Raw genomic sequence first — 20,543 nt, forward strand, 5'->3', positions numbered from 1 at the left:
TACCTAAAAAAATTAGTAACATATTATATACAGATCTAATTTAAACTAATAATAATAACTATATATGAATATGTATGTATATGTAAATACTGTGAAACCTCTGTTTTTCAACCCTTTTTCTATAGTGACGATCAAATAGAGACAACGTTCAAATAAAGGCTGGCGGTGTATTTTTCAAAAGGCTCGTCAGAATTTTCGGAAGATAAGTTTACCCTTATTATAGGCAAAGCGAGCAATGCCTATATGTATTTCACTCTCTTTTTTGGTGAAACGATATTAAACTTTTTGGATGCAATAAACCTGCCAACTTATCTTCAACTTGTCAAATATCTCTTAATAAATATGCATTGAAAAACTGAGAAATATCTTTACCAGTTGATATCTCTTGCTTGCAATTTACCTGCAATGATATTATAGCCTGTGTCGCTCTTTACAATTTGTTGGCATTTTCAATTTTTATCTCATTCTAAATTTGAAGACATATTTTTATTTTAGATCTATATTTGCATAAAATCTCATTACGGATATGTTTGCTACAGTTTCCAGCCAAAATTAGCATTTTATGTGCAATAGATCTGGAGTTATGAGCATCAATCTATTGTAAGCCGTGCTTAGATAGTCGCAATAGATGCTATAAAATAACATGCCATAAATCAGCATATTTATAAGTTATATAATGATAATATATCAAGTGATACAAATATGTATTCATGAACAAGTGACAGCAGCGAATCATACTTATGTTACATGCAGAAACAAAAAGGTTACTTCTAAGTAGAAAGCGTTTTAATCAAGGAACTAATATTAGCCTGAGACAGATATTAATTATTTCTATAGCGTTGCTTTTAATGCTTTAATGAAAAAAAGCAAAAACCTTTGATGTTGGACAATGAAAGAATTTATTGTTATCAGTGTGAGCTATTCAGTATTAGTATGATTTTGCAGAGACTTTCCTAGTGATCACTTGATATTATGGGTTCATAAAGATCAAAGATAGTCAAAGTGGCGGTCCAATGGAGAGGGCCTTCAAATATAGGCGGCAATCGATTAGAGGTTTTACAGTACATTTCTCAAAGTTTGTTCATCGGTTTATGTCTAGTGATAGCTATTAAACTTTTTGAATGAAAACTCCAAATTGCAGAGAGTTTGATCTCAAACCCTCTTGTTTGCGAGTTCAATCTCACACTAATAAAACCAAACAAGCTTGATGTATTCTGCATGAACTTTATGTGGTTATACAGGTGCAAATACACTACCACTCTCCGTTACAGCGCAAAATCATGGAGAGTGGTTGGGAAATGTTACGTGTGCTTAATGGTGAGAGCAAGTAGTTAGCTCTTGTTAGTAAGCTTACTCAAATTGGCCATTGAAAATGTGCCAGGCTAATGGCAAGTGGCAAGCAACTACATTACCTTTCATTATTTATAAGCTGATTTTTAATACCCATGCAATGCCGGACGCTACGCTACTATATATATATATACATATATATATATATAAATTATATATTAGCTGTAACAAACTACGTTGCCTGAGTAAAAAAAAGTATTTGGAAAAAAAGTTATCTTTATTTAATATATACAACATTTAGCATCCTAACTTTTAAACTTCATATCATGAAAAAAATATTTTTGTGCTGCTCAAATAGATTAGAAAAAAAAACATACGTAAAGAATTTCAAATGTTTTTCATCAACTGTAACTTTTAAATTTCATATTTTGAAATAAGTGTTTAATGAAATAAATTAGGAAAAAAAATTAAAATGTAAAAGTGTTTAAATTTAAATGTGAAATCATAAGCAATTAATGGCTAAATAATGTATAGTCTGCTTTGCTACGATTACAATACAAAATTATTTGGTATACAATTATATGATTTTAGTTTGTTTCAGTGTTGGCATGTGAAAATTTATATACCAATTTTTGCATGGTTGTGTTGGCAACAAAATATTGTAGGTCATAGACATTCATAGAATTTTATAGAAACTCATAGTAATTATCTAATGCAACTACCTCCTGGTAAAAATCTTTATTAAAAAGTAGTGCCAAAATAAGATATTAACCTTAGCAACCTTAGCTATGATGACTTTATTGTATTTTGTGGTTATGATCTGCAAGATAATATAACATTACAATGTACTACGTTCAGATTTCTTACTTTCGAGACAGGCTTGTAACATAAACGAGGAATGGTGGTAAAACGTGGATTTAAAACTCGTGCTTGCAATCTCTGTGAATTCAAATCCATCAAAATGCAGATTTTTAATTCAAACATTTTAAGAGCAATAGCTGAAGCAAGCGCAGAAGCACTCACAAAAACACGCGCAGAGACATGCGCAGAAACAAGCGCAGACAAACTTTGAAAATTATATATCTACCAGTTGAACGCCTAAGTACTAAAATAGTCTTTGCACAGAAAACTTACTTTTATTCAACATATAACAACAGCCACAATTTTCACTTTTAACTTTCATATCAGGGAAAAAGTGTTTTGTGGTTGAAATGAATTGAAAGGAAAAATAAAACATTTTTAAACGTGTTTAAGTATAAAGTGAAATAATTAATTTAATAATAATAATTTAACAATTAATAATAGTAAAATATAAAATAGAAAAATAATTAGCAAGTAATGACTAAACAGAATCTGTTTGGCTGAGACAACAATGAAAACTGATTTAGTATACAATTATACAATTTCAATTCATTTTAGTGTTGTCATTGAAAAGCCAAAATTTTGTAGAGAGTATAAAAACCTTCAAACCCTTAATGATTACCTAATGCAAACACCGTCAGGTAAAATCGCTAACATATTTTATACATACTGTAGGTATGAAGTTACAGTACCTACACGTTAAAAATTAGTAACTAAAAAATATGTTAACCATAGAAACTGTAGTTACCTACAGCATCTTTAGTGTAATTAGTAGTTATAATCTGGAATAAAATGCAACATTATATTTTATTACATGCTGTACATACCATAGGGAGTTCTTACTTTTGAGATAGACAAATAACATAAATCTTGAGTTTAATTTGAATATATTTAGCTAACTAAACACTTGAAACTTGAAGCTAAGTATTGGTAGCTATTTTACTAAACAAAACTTCAATATTGTCACCAGCTAAGATTTTATAACTTATCTGTTTTTGGCTTTGTTTTTATTGTAGCTTATCACAAATAACACTGAACTGAAAGAGAGCAAGCATCGGATCTTTTTCAGGTGTTGTGTGAGGAATTTTGGCAAATAGCATATTGGCATTTTTGTTATTTGGACGTAACAGCACATTGAATGCCCAATTTAAAGTTATATAGAATTTTTTTTGATATCGTATAGCAGTAAAAAAAATTTTGTATGACTAATCCAAAAACAAACATCATGTTCCAATTCATAAGGCAAAAAATCATATAATAGGGGTATTGTAACCCGATGGCACATTGTATTAATAATAATAAAAAGTACATGCTCAGCATGTGCAATCACGAAAATGATATAGGCTATAGTACATGTATATGGCAAGAGTGTTGGGTGTGATGAGATTGGCTCAGCCTTGTGATTATGCACGCTTGTTAGTAGACATGATTTGATTGTTGGAGCTCAAATCAATTATGAAAGTGATTTCTTGTTGTTAAAACCTTATCGCTATGACTGGAAAGATAAACGACAGACAAACACTGAGACATATATATATACATATATATATATATATATATATATATATATATATATATATATATATATATATATATATATATATATATATATATATATATATATACATATATATACATATATATATATATATATGTCTCAGTGTTTTTCTGCTTGAGCGTATATTCGTCTATATCTAGATGAATATACGCTCAATAAATACCGATACGACGAACAGGCTAAACAGAACCATGTATCAGCCGATCTGACAAAAAGCTCTCAGCAAGCATTCAACCTCAAATGGCTGGGTCTTTCGAATCTAGACCATAACTTGGGAGCCCCATGCAATTACGTTTTTACTTATGGTAATGATCCTCCATCCAACCTTGGCATTATGGATTTTGAATTCCAACGAGCAACACATAGCTGATAATTGATAGACAATTTTTCTGATCAGAATATTTTTAAACTCATTTCATTGAATGGTTTGTTGGACTATTTGAATTAGCTCTGTGAGTGCTTTTTAAAGAAGACAAAATGTTTGTGCCGATGATTTTTCATCTTTTATAAAATCGTTATTTTTTGTATTGCTGTGAAAGAATTTGTGGTGAATATTTGGTTAAATTGTAGATTTCACGGTGTCAGTGTTGATTCAAAATAGCAGCAACGAGTCATTTCCAAATCACCTATTCAATTCCACTTTTAGACACTCGCTAGCTACGAACCTAGCGTAAATCGCTATAGTGAAATCTTTTTTGGAAAATAAAAATAGCCAACAAACATTAAAGAGCTCCTAGGCGGACTTAAAGGCGTCTCGTAATTACTGAACAAGTTTACAAAAGTGCCACAACTATTGAGCCGACGTACTGGCTATATTGAACTATTTAGAGGATGTTGATTGACACGGGATTACTTAGCCCTCGTACAGACCTACACTATTAAGATAGCGTACAGCATTGCAATATCATCGAGTCGAGGAATGAATACCGAAACAACAAACAGGCTAAACAGAACCATGTATCGGCCAGCTGAGAATGACTAGCTCCCTTTAGATATGGGAATATAAGAATATTCAAAAGTGTTAAACATTTTGATAGCTTTGTCACAGACTAACTGGATCCAGATCAGTTAAAAAAATTTGTTAAAACTTGTTACTTTGTTTTGAAATTGTTATATAAATTTTTCTTTGAACAGATTTGCAATCTTTTGAAATAGTTGTAAACCACCCTGTTTGGTTGGTGGATATTTTTAGTTGGTAGATGTTTGATGCTCGGTTGTTCACCGCGATTCGTGTCTTCTCAGAAGTGTCTGTCATCTCTGGCCGGTGCTCACTTGTACGTTATAATCTGTGTTGGCACTTTCGGTGCGAGCTGATACTAGAATTATTTTCTTGACTTCACAGACCTAAGTTAGAGACATATTAAAATTTCTTGCAGATCACGTTTTGCTGCTTCAATAGAGTTAAGCTTTTATTGTGCAAAAGTATAATAAGTACATGTATGTGCAGAATTATTTTTTGATGAAGAAAAGGGGTCAAACAGTCTGGCCGAGTAATCGTCTTTGACTAGGAATCTGAATTCAAATCCCGTACGTTGCATTTTATTACTAACGCTTTTAGCAATGCTTCAGTCAGACAGACGAATGGACACAACTCTCACTGTAGTACGATCTATAAACAAGTTGCATAGTTTCATGTATTTTGAACCACTCTTGCTTAGCCATAGTTTTGTTTGTTTGTGCTAAAGCTATGACTGAGTCTTTATCCTATGACCTGGAACATCTCACAACATTTTCTTTGTGTTCTATGATACTCCCAATCACTAGCATAACATTTGAGAGATTTCAATATTTTGTTCCAATAATTTTTCTGCAATTTTTAAACTTTGTTTTTTTTAAATATATTAGCAATCAGTCTGATTTTTACTCAGAAAGTTAAACCTTTTTTAGTCCGCATTAAAAAGACTTGTTTAGCATGATTAATTAGGTCTATGCTTAGTTAGCCTATGCATGTAGCAAAGGTGTCTACAAAATCGCATTAAGATTGCACCATTTACATTGTTAACAATCAATTCACTAGCTGTCTAATGCCAAAGCTTTTTGATTTCTTTTTGATAAATCTTTAAAAGCAGTGCTACAGAAATGATCAATAATGGTTTCAGGCTAATAGAAGATCATTTCTTAATGCGGTTTTTCTACTTCAAAGTACATTAGCATACATAAAAAACGATTTAAATTTACGATGGAAGATGAACTTTGAAGGCAACGCCATAGAAATAATTACTAACTGTCTCAGGCTAGTAGTAGTTTCCTGTTTAAGGCGGTTTTAACACTTTGAAAAACATGCGTATAAAAACGGTTTGCAAGTTTTGGGCTGAAGGTTACACTTAGTGAGCAAATTTTACGCGTTGCATTTGTGCTAAATACAGCGCGTAAAGGTTGTGCTATGCCAAAAAGAGTGTTTAGGCATTAATATTGACTAGTTCAGCAGTGCAGAAGAAGAATTAAGATCAGAAGGTATTTTGGAAGATATTGGACAACTACAAGATGTTCATTTCATTGAAAACAACAATCAGAAAGCAGCTATCCAAACAAACAATGCAAATATTTTTGTTTTAAAAACGTTAACTTTTGTTTTGGCCCGTATATAATATAAGTTTGGTTTGTTTATGTCACTTGTTCATAAATATATTTTTGTAGCATTTAATAGATTATGATTATACAACCTTTTTATTTGCAGATTTAAGGCATATTATTTAATAGCATTGTTGTGGTAACATGATTTTACAAATGACCAAGGTTCGTAATTATTTGTAAACTGTACATATAAAGCTAGCTTTGGTTGCAAACTGTAGCAAACATATTTTAATGTATCAAGACTTCTGGTGGCTGGCTAATTCAAAACTGTTTTATTTTTACATTACAAGCAATATATATGTGTATACAAGTCATCAATGGTTTACAATAGTGATGATTTCAGGTGCAAAGACAACAGCACAAAAAAAAACATATTGCCACATTATTGCCCTTGTTGACAGTATGATTCAAGTGGCATATTTATGACCCTGATACACTACATCCCTTACCAATTTTACAAAATTGAAAATTTACGTAATACAGGTACATAGGCTACAAAGGAGGATATGACAATCTTTGACAATTCAATAAACATATTCCTTCCTTTTCTCCCAAAAAAATGTTCACATGAAACAAATGCAATATCTGTTGAGAAGTTCACACAGTACTAACTCAAATTCTGGCTGGACTACACTAGAAGCACTACACATAGTAGATAGCAGAGAGGCATCGCACACAGTGAATGGTTGAATAACGTCACATTTCAAAATTAAGCAAACAGTGCTGACTGGCTAACTGACTTGTAGATTTACTGGCTAAGCTGACTGACTTAAAACAGGAAATTGTTGTCCTTGTAGTCAAATAATTTCTGTACCTTCTCAACAGCTCTGATGTTATTCTTTGGGCAGGCAGGTGCTTTTGCTAGATGACCGTTGCCCCCACATTTAAAACATGTGCGCTCTTTCGCTGGGCACTTGTGGTTAATCCGTTGCTCTAAACCACAATCACCACAGATTGCTTGTCCCTTGCTAAAACCATTCCTCTTGACTGCATTCATTTCATTTCACATCTGTAAGCGTAATCTGCTCTATTGCGACCTTGGCATTTGCTTCTTGCAATAACACACTAATATCTGTTAGCTTTGATTCCTCAAGTGCGATCAGGTTTGACCTCAGCATAGTGTCCCGGATGCCACATAGAAATTGTTTCATCACCAGGTTGACATCCAGACTACTGGCAAACTCACATTGGCGAGCTGTCCTTTTCAAGCGGCTGACATATTCATTGAGATTCTCACCCGATTTCTGTCTCATCTCTCTGAATGAAAGTCGTTCCACCAGCCAGTGCTTTGTCGTACCAAAGTGCTTGCACACAAGGTCAACTAGGCCACTGTATGTCAAATCCTTAGGCTTCTGTGGGGCTGCCAGATCTCGTATTGTATCGTATTGATAGCCTTTCAAGCCCATGAGCAGTAAGTGCTGACGAGAGTCTCTCGTAACCTTGTTCACAGCAAAATATATCTCAAGCCGCTCCAAATATGACTCAACACTCGCAGAGTTGTCAAATTCTGGCAAATTAGCCATGGCTTTATTATCCGGCATCCTCGTCACCAGTTTAGTGTATCAAGGCTTCTGGTGGCTGGCTAATTCGAAACTGTTTTATTTTTACATTACAAGCAATATATATGTGTATACAAGTCATCAATGATTCCCCATAGTAATGATTTCAAGTGCAAAGACAACAGCAAAAAGAAACAAACATATTGCCACATCATTGCAATTATTGACAGTATGATTCAGGTGGCATATTTATGACCCTGATACGCTACACATATCAATGAGTGCAATGAGCTTTTATGCAACATTGGTAAATATAGATCTAAAATAAAAATATTTCTTCAAAAGTAGACTGAAATTAAAATTTGAAAAGCCAACAAATGTCAAATAAGAGCACAGGCTATAATATCATCGCGGGTAAACTACAAGCAATAAATATCAACTGATACAGATATTTCTTGGTTTATCAATGCATAATTATAAAAAGCTCTTTGACAAGTTGGAGGTAATTTATCTTAGGTAGATTTATTACATGTAAAAGGGTTAATATCGCTTCATGGGGAAAAGAGAGCAAAATATAAGCGACATTCGCTTAGCCCTTAATAAGATTAATCTCATCTTCCGAAAACTCTGACGAGCCGTAAGAAAAATACACCGTCAGCCATTTATTTGAAAGCCGCCTCCAATTGACTACCACTATAAAGGAAGAGTTGAAAATTAGAGTGCCATGGCAGTTACATAATTAGAGGTTTTATGGTATGCATTATCTAAAATCTTAGCTGCTTGCCAAAAGCAAAAAATTTCTATTCTTGGATATATATTAAAATTCTATTCTAGGTCTGATTTTTGAGATCTAGCATCAACATAATCATTCTTTTTAGTAAATTCATTTTTTGCAAAAATGCTGAAATACAAATATATCGAGGATTGAAAAGTAAGGAAAAACATTATTTAACTTGGTTAAATAAAAAAGTATAATCAGTTTTAAGGTAAAAGCTAAACCATTTTGTTACAGCAAAAACAACTGATTGAAAGATTTTATGATTTTTAAGATGTTTCTAGTTAGTATAATAAAGATGGAATATAGTTGAACCCTATTTAAATCAGGTCAAAAACTTAAAACTGTTTTGTAGTAATTATGCATCTCAGGAACTTTTCAGAGAAAAGATTTTGCTGAACTTGGTAGACCCCGTTGCGAGAGCAAAACCGCCCAGAGTTTAGGAAAGTTTTCTAGGAGGAAAGAGATTTTTCCTAAACTGTGCCGCCTGGGCACTGCTGACCGCCGCTCGGTGAGTTTTCTTGAATAAACCTGGCAAGCCTGAATAAACTTAATTGACCTAGTGGGACCAATGACAAAAACTCAAAGAGAGAATAGGTGAATCCCCGTATTAACAGGCTACTTTAGAAGGTGGCAGGATGCCATAGTCTTTCTAAAAGCCACAGCTTCAGTAGTGGCAAGTGCATTGAATGAGTGTGTGTTTTGCTACATGGGTTTACACGAGCAAGGTGTACAATTTGAGCTCCAACTGATGACCGGACTGTGTCAACTCTGACAAGTACAGAAGACGCATACAATACCCAATCACTCAAAAACGAATGATGTGGTCGACCAAAGCAATCGAGACAGTCAGGACAAGTGGAACAAGTTGCTTTCACAGCTGATACGAGCATGTCGTAGAAGGCCACACTCAGCCACTAGAGACGGCCAATCAGCTATGTTCAGACAAGATTTTTAACTTCTTGACAAGCTGGAGTTTAATCCTCCACTACCAAAGCCCCAGCTCTCTCAAGATTATGTGGGAAATACTTTGAAATAGCTAGAGGAAGCACGCACAACTTTCCAAAAGGAACAGATGGGCATCCGGCAAAAGGACCAAAAGGAGCTTCCCCTATAATATTCACCAGGAGACTGAGTCTGGCCTCTAAATAAAAGAAGAAGTTAAGGGGACAACCCCAAATTGTAAGCAAAATTTGTAGTCTTTCTAAATTAAAAAGATTTACTATGGTTTCAAACTATACGCATCTAGTCGAACAAAAGGGCCAGTTATCGGTGCAAAATGAAAACTGGCTGAAAGCGTTCCATTTTTGTCCAGAAGAACTTGGACAGGCACCAGCCACCCTAGAACCAAAAGAGGGCTCAATATGAAAGGGCCAAGGTCTAGGAGACAAGAAGAAGAAGCCAAGTTGGAGCTGGCAAAGTCAAGAGCAGGGCTTATACATCCCCAGTATTTAGCAAAGATCTGAAAGCCTGCTGCAGGAGCGAAGAAAATTGAAGAAATGACTAGAATAAAAAAGAGGAGAAATTCAAGAAGAGTTAGTTGGGCCTACGAGCCCAGCATCAGTCCAGTTTCCTAGCCAGGAAAGAAAAGCACCTAGGGTCATTAGGTACAATCCCTGGCAGGTTAAAAATGCTTGGTCACCTGAAAATTTTGAGGGTGTGGCCGTGCATGGTCAGCCATGGTTAGAGCCAATGATGACCACAACAGGAGCAGTGCTGCCAGGGGCTAAGTGAGCAGGGTTGCTGATGAAATTGATGATATTCGCCTTTTGTTTCTGGTGTCACCAAACCTTTGGTGAGTTTAACGCGGTAAGATCAGAAAAATATTTTCGCTCCTTAGCCGAGGAGCTAAAAACGCTGTACTCAACCTGAAAAGAAAACTTACTGCCAGGTCTGCTAGACTCAGAGGAGAAGACTGCTTCTATGTGCTAGAGCACGGGCTCGGCTATTTCCATGTGTACAACAAAGCACCCTGGAAACTCGAAGAAGTGCTCTGACCATGTTGCCTCTTTGAGCCAGCTTCTGTTATCAACAGAGAAACTTGAGGAAGCACACTTAGTCAACAATCTAGCTACATGTGAAACACACCAGAAAATTCTGGCATACATCATGCCATCCAAAAAGATGCCGGTAAGCTCAATCGCCAAGGCGCCGTTGAAGATTCATGAACAATTGGAATAGTTGGAAGAAGCAGCGAGGGCTGAGTTGACCACCGAGCAAGTTCAGGTCTTGTGCATTAGTGAGATTGAGCCTGATCGGTCTCCAACCTCTACGCAGCCACTCATACAGAAGCTCTGAATCAAGCTGGCCACGGTCTAGCCAAGAAAAGGAGACTGTGCAGACGAAGCGATATATCAGTGGCAGTACCTAGAGCCGTGTAGACGACATGTTGAGAGAGCAAGGTACCTGTTGCATCTGCAGCATCATAACAAGTGCACGCAAGAGTAGGCAAAAGGAAGTGTAGCAAATTGATGTGTATGTCTGCCCCTGGCGTCATCAACACATGTCAAAGGACCAGCTGATGGCTCACAGGAAGGTCCACTGAATGACCAAGTGTGGCCGTGCAGTGTGCCTGGCTGACCGAACTTGGTGGTGATCTTTTCTGCATGCCAGATGGTGGCCGGTCAACCTGAAGATACTGCCCTGCTAACCAATGCTGACTGTCACCAACTGCACCTCAGAGAGCAGATGGCACAGCCTATTAGCGACAGAAAGACAGGGAAGCAGCGACTGAGGGCCTCTCGCAAGTCATACAGTAGCACAGATCATTTAAGTCCAACAAAACAGCAAGCCTCCGGCTTTCCACTCAGGAAGAAGGCGATCCATCAAAACTTATTAATCTTAGGCCAACGGGGAGAACTTGGACTCTGAGAGAAAAGCTGAGGGACCGAGAAAAAAACCGGAAGATTGAGAAGAGAGCCAAAAAGAAATTGTGGGTAGAACAAAGAAAAAGGAAGAACCTAAACTCTAATTAAAAATAAAAATGGAAGAAGATTTGTTTATTGAAGCAGAGTCGTACTGTGCACATGCTCTCTACATGTATGTTCTGGGTTGATTGCCTTTTGCGCATGAATACTTATATGTTTATTTAGTACATATATACTTCATTGGCATTTAACACTCTGTTTTGCTGTTGTGTGGAAGGTAAAGGAAACTGGCACTTCCTTTTACACTAGGTAATTTAGTCAAGATAATTGGTTAAGGTATTATATGTAGTTCAAAAACAACCTTGTTCTACAGCAAAGTAAGGTATTGTAGTACTTTTTTAAGATCGGTGTAAAATTTGAGTATAATTGTTATAAACATAAATCAATATTGTATGCTAAAACAGAAACTAACAACAAATATTTTTGCTCATCAGTTGGTGTTTAAGCCCTTAAAGTTTACCTGAAACATTTCATGGTGTTCAAGCTGTTGTATGATGACATTGGTGGGGCTAAACTCGTTTAACAGCTTTCTTGTTTTTTCTCTCAATCTCGTCTTACCTTTTCCCACTCATACTTTACCCTTGCATTCTTTTTAATATCGCCTTTTTGTGTTACCTTCAGCTTATATTTTACTATCTGAATAAAAATCATAAATCATTTTGACTTACTTTCAAACCTCAAACTGTTCCGACTCATTGTGGGTGGAAAGTGGAAAGCCTCTATTTCACACTTGTATTCTCCTCCGTGGAAAATAGGATGAAATTGGAATCTTTTTTCTATCCGGTTAGGTGAAATTTCATAGAGAGTTTCAGTCTTTTCTTCATCCCAAATCATTAATGTGTAATTCTCAGACAAACTGCGTCTATGATACCTATAACCGAAACTATCTTGACTGCATCACGTGCTGGGCTACATGAATAATAAAACTGCCTGACACAGCAAGTTGCTAAAAGTAAGCAGCCAGTGAAATACTTGTAACAGGCTTGGTGAAAAGATGTAGCAACCACTAGAACAAAAGACTACTTTATATAATAGATCAGCGGTAATTCTGCCGTTGGCCGCGACTTTTTTCATTTTTAAGCATATAGCCCATAGCATGCGCTTAGTTTTTCATGCAGCGCTAGACTGCTTTCATGACAAAAATCATGATCGTGTTCACTCATTTATAGATTATTTTTAATATATATAAATGATCTTCTCAGACCTATTTCAAAAGGCTTTGCCTACACCGATGATACTGTTTTTAAATCATCACAAAGATGTGAAGCTTCTCAAGGCAAACTGATATCTCAAACAAATTATTAGCAACTGGTGAAATTCAAATCATATGAATATCAATTTACAAAAATCTTATTTTGTTCATTATAATACAAATGAAAACTTTCGAAACGGCTTTACTCTTAAGTTCAGCAGTCAATCTATCACTTGCAGACATGACACAAATTGGCTAGGATTGATTTTGACAAATCCACTTTCTTGGACTAAGAATGTCGACACTATTTGTTAAAATGTTCACGAAGTCATTGATCTTGCTCCAGTTTTGCAGGCCATACATAAACTCAAAACTTGCTATTACATGTAAATTTTATTATCAGTTTATATTTCGCCATATGATTTATATTGTACACACTTATGATCCACATCCAAAATATGTAACAAAAAATTTATTTTGTAGCAAAAAGACATTTTGACTAATTACAAATCTACATCATATCCAGCTTATATTGTTCAATCAAATGATCTTTCTAAACATTTGAATTTTCTCACACTGTTTATGCTAAATGTTTATTTTACTTCAATTGAAGTTTTTAAGATTTTTCATGGTTTGTGTCTTCGTTTTTTTACATGACAGTTACAGGTTATCAACTCATTTCAACTTCTGCAATGTGAACAAATTGCATAATACAACTGCCAATTATTTTGAAAATATCATTGTCGGCTGCTTTCACAATATTTGACCTAATATCAGTTTTATTAGCATAAAAAGGAATTTTAAACTCCACTTGTCAAACTATTTATTCGATTTTAGTAGCTACCTTTTGCCCTTTTTTTTGTTTTACTATTGTTGTAGACATAATTTAAAAAACAATTCTATTTGAAATAAAAAGATTGCCAATGAAGTAATAAATATATTACATATCATTAAATATTGTATATATATATATATAATTTTGGTACCAGCGTGAGCTGTAGAGTGCTCGAAGTATATGCTGAGCTATCTGTAAAATTGAAGAGATCTTATAAAATGGTAAAATGATTTATTACTTAAAGTTATGTTATTAGCGTTTGATAAAATATACATGTATAGTGTATAAATCATAGAGCTAATGCAATTGCAAGATTTTACCAAAGAATTTAAAATCAATACTAAATGACAACAAAACAATGTGTGTGAGTAAAATTTACCTGTAAAATTGAAAAAATCTTATAAAATGGTAAAATGATTTTATAACTTAAAGTTTCATGCTTAAAACGATATTTATATATATAATTTATATACATATATATATATATATATATATATATATATATATATATATATATATATATATATATATATATATATATATATATATATATATATATATATATATATATATATATATATACATGTATATATGTATGTACATATATATATAATGCAATCGGCAACGGTTCTTAATGCATGTATGTGAACGCTATCAAGTTTCTAATTAGACAGAATATTGCGCGAGTTTATAAGAAACAAAAGTTATAAGGCTGTAAATTTTGCCCGCTTTTGCTTGAAGTGAGGATGATTTTTTTACATCAAACACGGGGTAGATGAACTGAGACAGGCTCTGGCAGCTTGCTCTAATAAAGATTCCATCACGTAAGAATATTTTAAAATCAGGAAACACTTTTTTATTGCAGTTAAGTTTCCGCAATCACCAAAAGTGGTTGACAATGCGGTTGATAAGGTGGGTGAAAAGGAAATTGACAAGGCAGGTGAAAAGGCAGTGAAAAATGAGGTTGGTAAGTCGGTTGATAAGGCGGTTGATAAGGCAGTTGATAAGGCGGTTGACGAGGCTGTTTGAGAATCCAGTTGACAAAGCTGGTGACAAGGCAGTTGGTAAGGCGGTTGATAAAAAGGTTAATAAGGCTTGGTGGTTATAAGGTGGTTGATAAGGTGGTTAATAAGGCGGTTGATAAGGTGGTTAATAAGGCGGTTGACAAGGCGGTTGACAAGGTGGTTAATAAGGTGGTTGATCAGGTGGTTATAAGGTGGTTGATAAGGTGGTTAATAAGGCGGTTGATAAGGTGGTTAATAAGGCGGTTGACAAGGTGGTTAATAAGGTGGTTGATAAGGCGGTTGACGAGGTGGTTGATAAGGTGGTTATAAGGTGGTTGATAAGGTGGTAAATAAGGCGGTTGATAAGGTGGTTAATAAGGCAGTTGATAAGGTGGTTGATAAGGTGGTTATAAGGTGGTTGATAAGGTGGTTAATAAGACGGTTGATAAGGAGGTTGATAAGGCGGTTGATAAGGTGGTTGATAAGGTGGTTGATAAGGCGATTAATAAGGTGGTTGATAAGGTGGTTGATAAGGTGGTTGACAAGGTGGTTGATAAGGAGGTTGATAAGGCGGTTGACAAGGCGGTTGATAAGGTGGTTGACAAGGTGGTTGATAAGGAGGTTGACAAGGCGGTTGACAAGGAGGTTGATAAGGCGGTTGATAAGGCGGTTGATAAGGCGGTTGACAAGGTGGTTAATAAGGTGGTTGATAAGGAGGTTGATAAGGCGGTTGACAAGGCGGTTGATAAGGTGGTTGACAAGGTGGTTGATAAGGAGGTTGATAAGGCGGTTGATAAGGTGGTTGATAAGGCGGTTGACAAGGCGGTTGATAAGGCGGTTGATAAGGTGGTTGACAAGGTGGTTGATAAGGAGGTTGATAAGGCGGTTGACAAGGTGGTTGATAAGGTGGTTGATAAGGCGGTTAATAAGGTGGTTAATAAGGCGGTTGACAAGGTGGTTGATAAGTGCAGTTGATAAGTGCAGCCGATGGAGTGGGGACTACTACACTAAATGCCACGAGTTTCAGCTCTGCACTAAGCAATCTTTTATGCAGCACTTTAGTTACTATCAATATTATTTTTTCAATGTGACGATCCAAGTTTCTAAATTTGAATATTTTTTGAGAAAAACTTAAATAACTGTAACTATGCACCTGACAGCATTTTACATCCTAATCAATCATTTGTATTCCAGTATCAATTGATGTAAACAAGGTTCTTCGACATGCGCTATATAAACCACATCATAGACTATATTTTGATAATTAAGATGACTCATATTGGTAAAAAGCTTTCAAAAATCACTCGACTCTAGAAATCATTATACAAAATCTACTTTATACAAAATTGTTGAATATTGCTAAACTGCCTCAGTAGCACAAAAAAATTGATTTTGCCATTCTGCCTAGACATCAATTTTATTGATACAATGCAGCAATCTTTTTTTACTACAAAAATTTATATTGAATTAGTGAAACTTAATTCATTTTTATAATTTTAGCCTTTCAGTGCCATAAAAAACCACATGATTGACTACAAGTATGAATAATTACACATGCGTACCAGCTTGTATTCAGACGGTCAAAAGAACTTTCCTCTGAAGGACGTATGTTTATCAGACATTCTACTTCAACATACTCTTGCAGTGATGGCTGAAGGGAAGAATCTGATTTAACTTGGATATTATCTGTCAATGAAAATAATTTGATAAACAGTTCGATGAATGTCTGCAATTACCAATTTTCTTCAGCGGTGTGAGAAAACATTGAAATTACTTTTAGATAATTTATGTTATGTTGCAACTCCAGCCTTGTTTTAAAGCCTAACTTTGGTTATTTCTATGTAAGGCTTTTTGAGCTATAATTTACCAACACACTAGGTCTGGTAAGAAAACAAAAAATAAACAGAAAAGATTAGGCATGTTGACTACATTTTTAAAAGTGAGCTTTTCATACTCAAAGATGAAATGCTCACAAAAATTATTTAATCTGTGCATTTTCTTCAGTGCAAGTAACTAAACAAAAGAAGAAAAAAGAGCTCGGGAATTTGTGTTACCAACGAACACATTTTACTTGTTAGCCATTCAAATAGCTTGTATCGTGGGCTTATGCCTCAGCTAGCATTGAGCAAAGTTTGCTTTGGTGGTAAGAGATCATAACCAGAAATTTAACAAATAAACACTAGATACAGTTGATTTGCTAATTCTTGAGTTCCACACAGCCATTCAATTGGTTCTAGTTGTTGCCATATTTTTATTTGCTGCACATTATGCCAACATGTATACAACATTTGTGATGCGGACATAGCGTCATGAGGAGACAACTACATTATTTAATAAATTTTATTAAAAAAAAGATAGTCTAAAGAACACCCAAATCTTCTAAGTGGCTAGCCGATAGGGGTTGATCTTCTATTATGATTTTCAACAATCTGCGAGGAAGACAAAAGTTAGCACAGACCCAAACAGAGAAGTGAAGTGCTATAGGAAATTTAGCAAAGAGCACCCCAAAAGGGAGATAGCAAAAGAGGGGAGAGAGGGGAGAGAGGGGAGAGAAGGGAGAGAGGGGAGAAAGGGGAGAGAAGAAAGAAAGGGGAAAGGGGAGAGAAGGGAGAGGTGAAAGGGGAGAGAGAAGGGAGAGAAAGGAGAGGCGAAAGGGGAGAGAGGAGAGAGGGGAGAGAGGAGAGAAGGGAGAGTGGGGAAAAAGGGGAGAGAAGAGTGAAAGGGGAGAAAGGAGAGAAGGGAGAGACAAAAGGGGAGAGAGGAGACAAGGAAGAGGGAAGAGAGGAGAGAAGGAAGAGGGGAGAGAGGAGAGGAGAGAGGGAAAAAGGGAGAGGGGAGAGGAGGGAAGAAGGGGGACAGGAGAGAGCAGAAAAAAAGGAGAGGTGAGAGGGGAAAGGAGGGAGAAGAGAAGAGGGGAGAGAGGAGAGGGGATATACAGTATAAGAGAATAGATGTACAGTAGGAGAGAGGGGAGATGATAGAGAGAAGATAAAGATTAGAAGATAGAGGATAGAGTAGAGAGTAGGGAGGAGGGAGGAGGAAAAGGGAAGAGGGAGGAGGGAGAAACGAGGAGACAGGAGAGTTGAGAAATGAGAGTGAAGACATGAGAGAAAAGAGAGAAGAAACACGAGAGAAGGGAAAAGGGAAACAAGAAGGGAGAGAAGAAAGAGGAGAATGGAGAGAAGAGAGAGGAAATAGGAGGGAAGAGAGAGGATATAGGAGAGAGAAGATATACAGTATACAAATACAGTAGTGTATCTAAAGCTATATTAAAAGTTTTATTCGAACAATCATGAGTAAATACAAATTTAAATATATGTAAACAGAGACACTAACTGCTGGAACTTGAACACAATAGTCAGTGTCATTACAAAAGGGACAAACAGAACATGCGATTACTGGTGTTATTCTTTAAAAAAAATTATTTTGATTGCTTTAATCGCAATCAGATTTTTTGAATTTTTGTTTCAAGACAGCTTGTAATCAGATCACCTGAAGTGACAAACAAAATGGCAAAAAAATATCTATTGTTTCTCAAAAAATTGGTGTTATCAAATAAAATATATTTAAGCAGCATTCAAATTTCACTTTTGTTCATTATTTTTACATACAGCAATATTTTAGTTTTTAGATAATCAGATGAAACACAAGTTTTATATGTAAAGTAACTAGGATATGACAAACACCAGTGTGTACATATCTCACACTTTAAATTTAACTAGGGTAAGTATCAACACATACATGCAAGTTTCTATTTGCTGCTAACTTGACATATAAATGTATGAAATAATGCCAAAACTAGATTATGCATAAATATGGAGCTACAGGCAGAATGTTAGTATTTACGTGTATTATAGTGACATCAGAGAATAGAGTTTTAAGTCACTTACTCAATGGTACAAAGTAAATAGTCCTCCTGTAATCTGGATAGAGGGAACATCCATACACTCCTCCATCAGCAGAAGTAAAAGGCATTTTTTGATCGTTAACAAGACAGTTTAAACTTCTTATATCGTCGACGCATTGGTGCCTTCGGCTAGATGTTAATTTTGAATAGTCTATGTAAACTAAAAAAATTTCAATATGATAAGAAGTTGACGCTATCATTGTTTGACTCATGCAATAAAACCGTTTTTAATTATATATATATATATATATATATATATATATATATATATATATATATATATATATATATATATATATACATGTATATATAAATATATATAAATATATGTATATACATATATATATACTTGTATATATAATAGATAGTGGTCAGGCCTACTGCTAACGGCACTCTACACTCTAAAAAGAGCGGAGTGTTATAATTAACCAGATTGTTAGAATAGGTTAATATTACTTATCTTTCTTCCAGATTGATGTTTTACTCTGGGGTCACGACAGGTCTGTTTTGTGCTAGTGCACTCTTCAGGTGACTTGTGTTAAATGGCGGGTGGAATTTCCTCTCCTGATGTTGTTGGTAGTGTCTGTAGCTCCGCCTCTGCCTGGATCGTATTGGCTGAGTAGGTATTTCTTGGAGTGTCGGCATGTGTTGTTTATTTTGTTTCTTTTGTTTAAGGTGGCTGTTTCTGGCCTGCAAATGATGTAATACTTTTCACTAAGGCACAGATGGCATTTCTTTTTTTGGTTTGAATAAGGTCTAGCTTTCTGCATCATTTTCCATTTAATCCTGTAGCTTGTATTGTCATTTTTAAGTTTCCAGATGTGTTTACTAAGTTCTGTGCTGTTTTGCTTGTCACTGTGTGTGAAAGAGGTCGTGTGGTTTCTAAATCTGAATTTGAAGCCGGTTGTGCATGGTCCTATGTATGTGCTCTTGGTGCCCGTATCTTCTTTAGTCACTATGGCCTGGTATATTATGTTCGTAGTTAGGCAGTTTCCATCTATTGGGCAGTTGTTCCTAACTCTGCAATTGCAGGCCCTATTTGTAGTTGTACTCTGCTGGCTGCTCAACAGGCGTCTGTTATGTGAATCTATGTGCTGTTTCATGTTCGGCATGCAAGAGTAGCTGAGTTTTAGTGTGTGTCTGTTAAATACTTTTTGCAGTGAATGAGTAGGCGGGAAGCATGCATCTATAATGTTTATAAATTTTCTGCCTATATTAGTCTGTATGCCGGCGTTAAAAAGGGGGTTGTGCCATGTTACGAGTCGCTTACGCTGTCTCTTGTTAGTCGCTGGCTGGGTCGGGATGTGTTTGTATTTTAGTGTGTGGTTATAACCACTGTCATTGAGCGCTTTTTGGTAAGGGGGTGCTGCTTTGCTAAATTCATGCTCATTACTGGACAGTGTAGTTAGTCACAAGTTAATGTTGTGCGGTAGATTTTTTATTACAGTAGGTGGGTGGTTACTGTTTTGGTGAACATACGGTGTTGTGTTGCTAGGTTTGGCGTAGAGTGAGTAAGTGTTTGCATTGAGGTTAAAGGTTACATCAAGGAAATTTACAGACTTTTTATTAGCTTCGATGGTTAATTTCAGTTTGTGCTGATTAAATATTTTGCATATCAATTTCTTGAGTCGTTCAATTTTTTGTGGGCAGGTTGTGCTGATGGCTAGTCCATCGTCTCTGTATAGTCTGATGTTTTCTCGAAGCTGGCTAGGCCTTGTTGCTAGAAGATTTTGTTGGATAAAAAAATCTTATAGCAACAAGACTTTTGACATAACAATGGGTAGCTTTGACGGAGCGGAAACATCCGAATTAGTTGGCACATACACGTTGTCGCTGCTACCCAGCCAGCTTCGAGAAAACATCAGACTATACAGAGACGATGGACTAGCCATCAGCACAACCTGCCCACAAAAAATTGAACGACTCAAGAAATTGATATGCAAAATATTTAATCAGCACAAACTGAAATTAACCATCGAAGCTAATAAAAAGTCTGTAAGTTTCCTTGATGTAACCTTTAACCTCAATGCAAACACTTACTCACCTTACGCCAAACCTAGCAACACAACACCGTATGTTCACAAAAAACAGTAACCCCCCACCTACTGTAATAAAAAATCT

The 20,543-nt window shown here is 35.6% G+C and overlaps 2 protein-coding genes across 2 annotated transcripts; one reads left to right on the forward strand and one right to left on the reverse strand.

The window, feature by feature from the left end:
• Positions 1-7,281: 7,281 nt before the first annotated feature.
• On the reverse strand, positions 7,282-7,824 carry LOC137405283 (uncharacterized). The gene has a single exon (XM_068091512.1). It carries the CDS (start codon positions 7,822-7,824, stop codon positions 7,282-7,284), a length of 543 nt encoding a protein of 180 aa, XP_067947613.1.
• Positions 7,825-8,248: 424 nt separating this feature from the next.
• Positions 8,249-17,401, forward strand: LOC137405284 (nipped-B-like protein B). The gene is made up of 7 exons (XM_068091513.1): positions 8,249-8,284; positions 8,940-9,068; positions 10,490-10,687; positions 11,171-11,312; positions 14,377-14,534; positions 14,930-15,469; positions 17,009-17,401. The coding sequence occupies exons 1-7, from the start codon at positions 8,249-8,251 to the stop codon at positions 17,399-17,401; spliced, it is 1,596 nt and encodes a 531-aa protein (XP_067947614.1).
• Positions 17,402-20,543: the final 3,142 nt, after the last annotated feature.

Source organism: Watersipora subatra, chromosome 9 (assembly GCF_963576615.1).
Source record: "Watersipora subatra chromosome 9, tzWatSuba1.1, whole genome shotgun sequence".
NCBI classification, from domain to species: domain Eukaryota; kingdom Metazoa; phylum Bryozoa; class Gymnolaemata; order Cheilostomatida; family Watersiporidae; genus Watersipora; species Watersipora subatra.

Coding starts and splice junctions, on each gene's coding strand:
- LOC137405283 (XM_068091512.1), bottom strand. CDS start 7,824: ATGCCGGATAATAAAGCCATGGCTAATTTGCCAGAATTTGACAACTCT.
- LOC137405284 (XM_068091513.1), top strand. CDS start 8,249: ATGCATAATTATAAAAAGCTCTTTGACAAGTTGGAG. Junction 11,313..14,376: donor GGCCTCTCGCAAGTCATACA/GTAGCACAGATC, acceptor TTTTTATTGCAG/TTAAGTTTCCGCAATCACCA. Junction 14,535..14,929: donor ATAAGGCGGTTGACGAGGCT/GTTTGAGAATCC, acceptor GGTGGTTATAAG/GTGGTTGATAAGGTGGTTAA.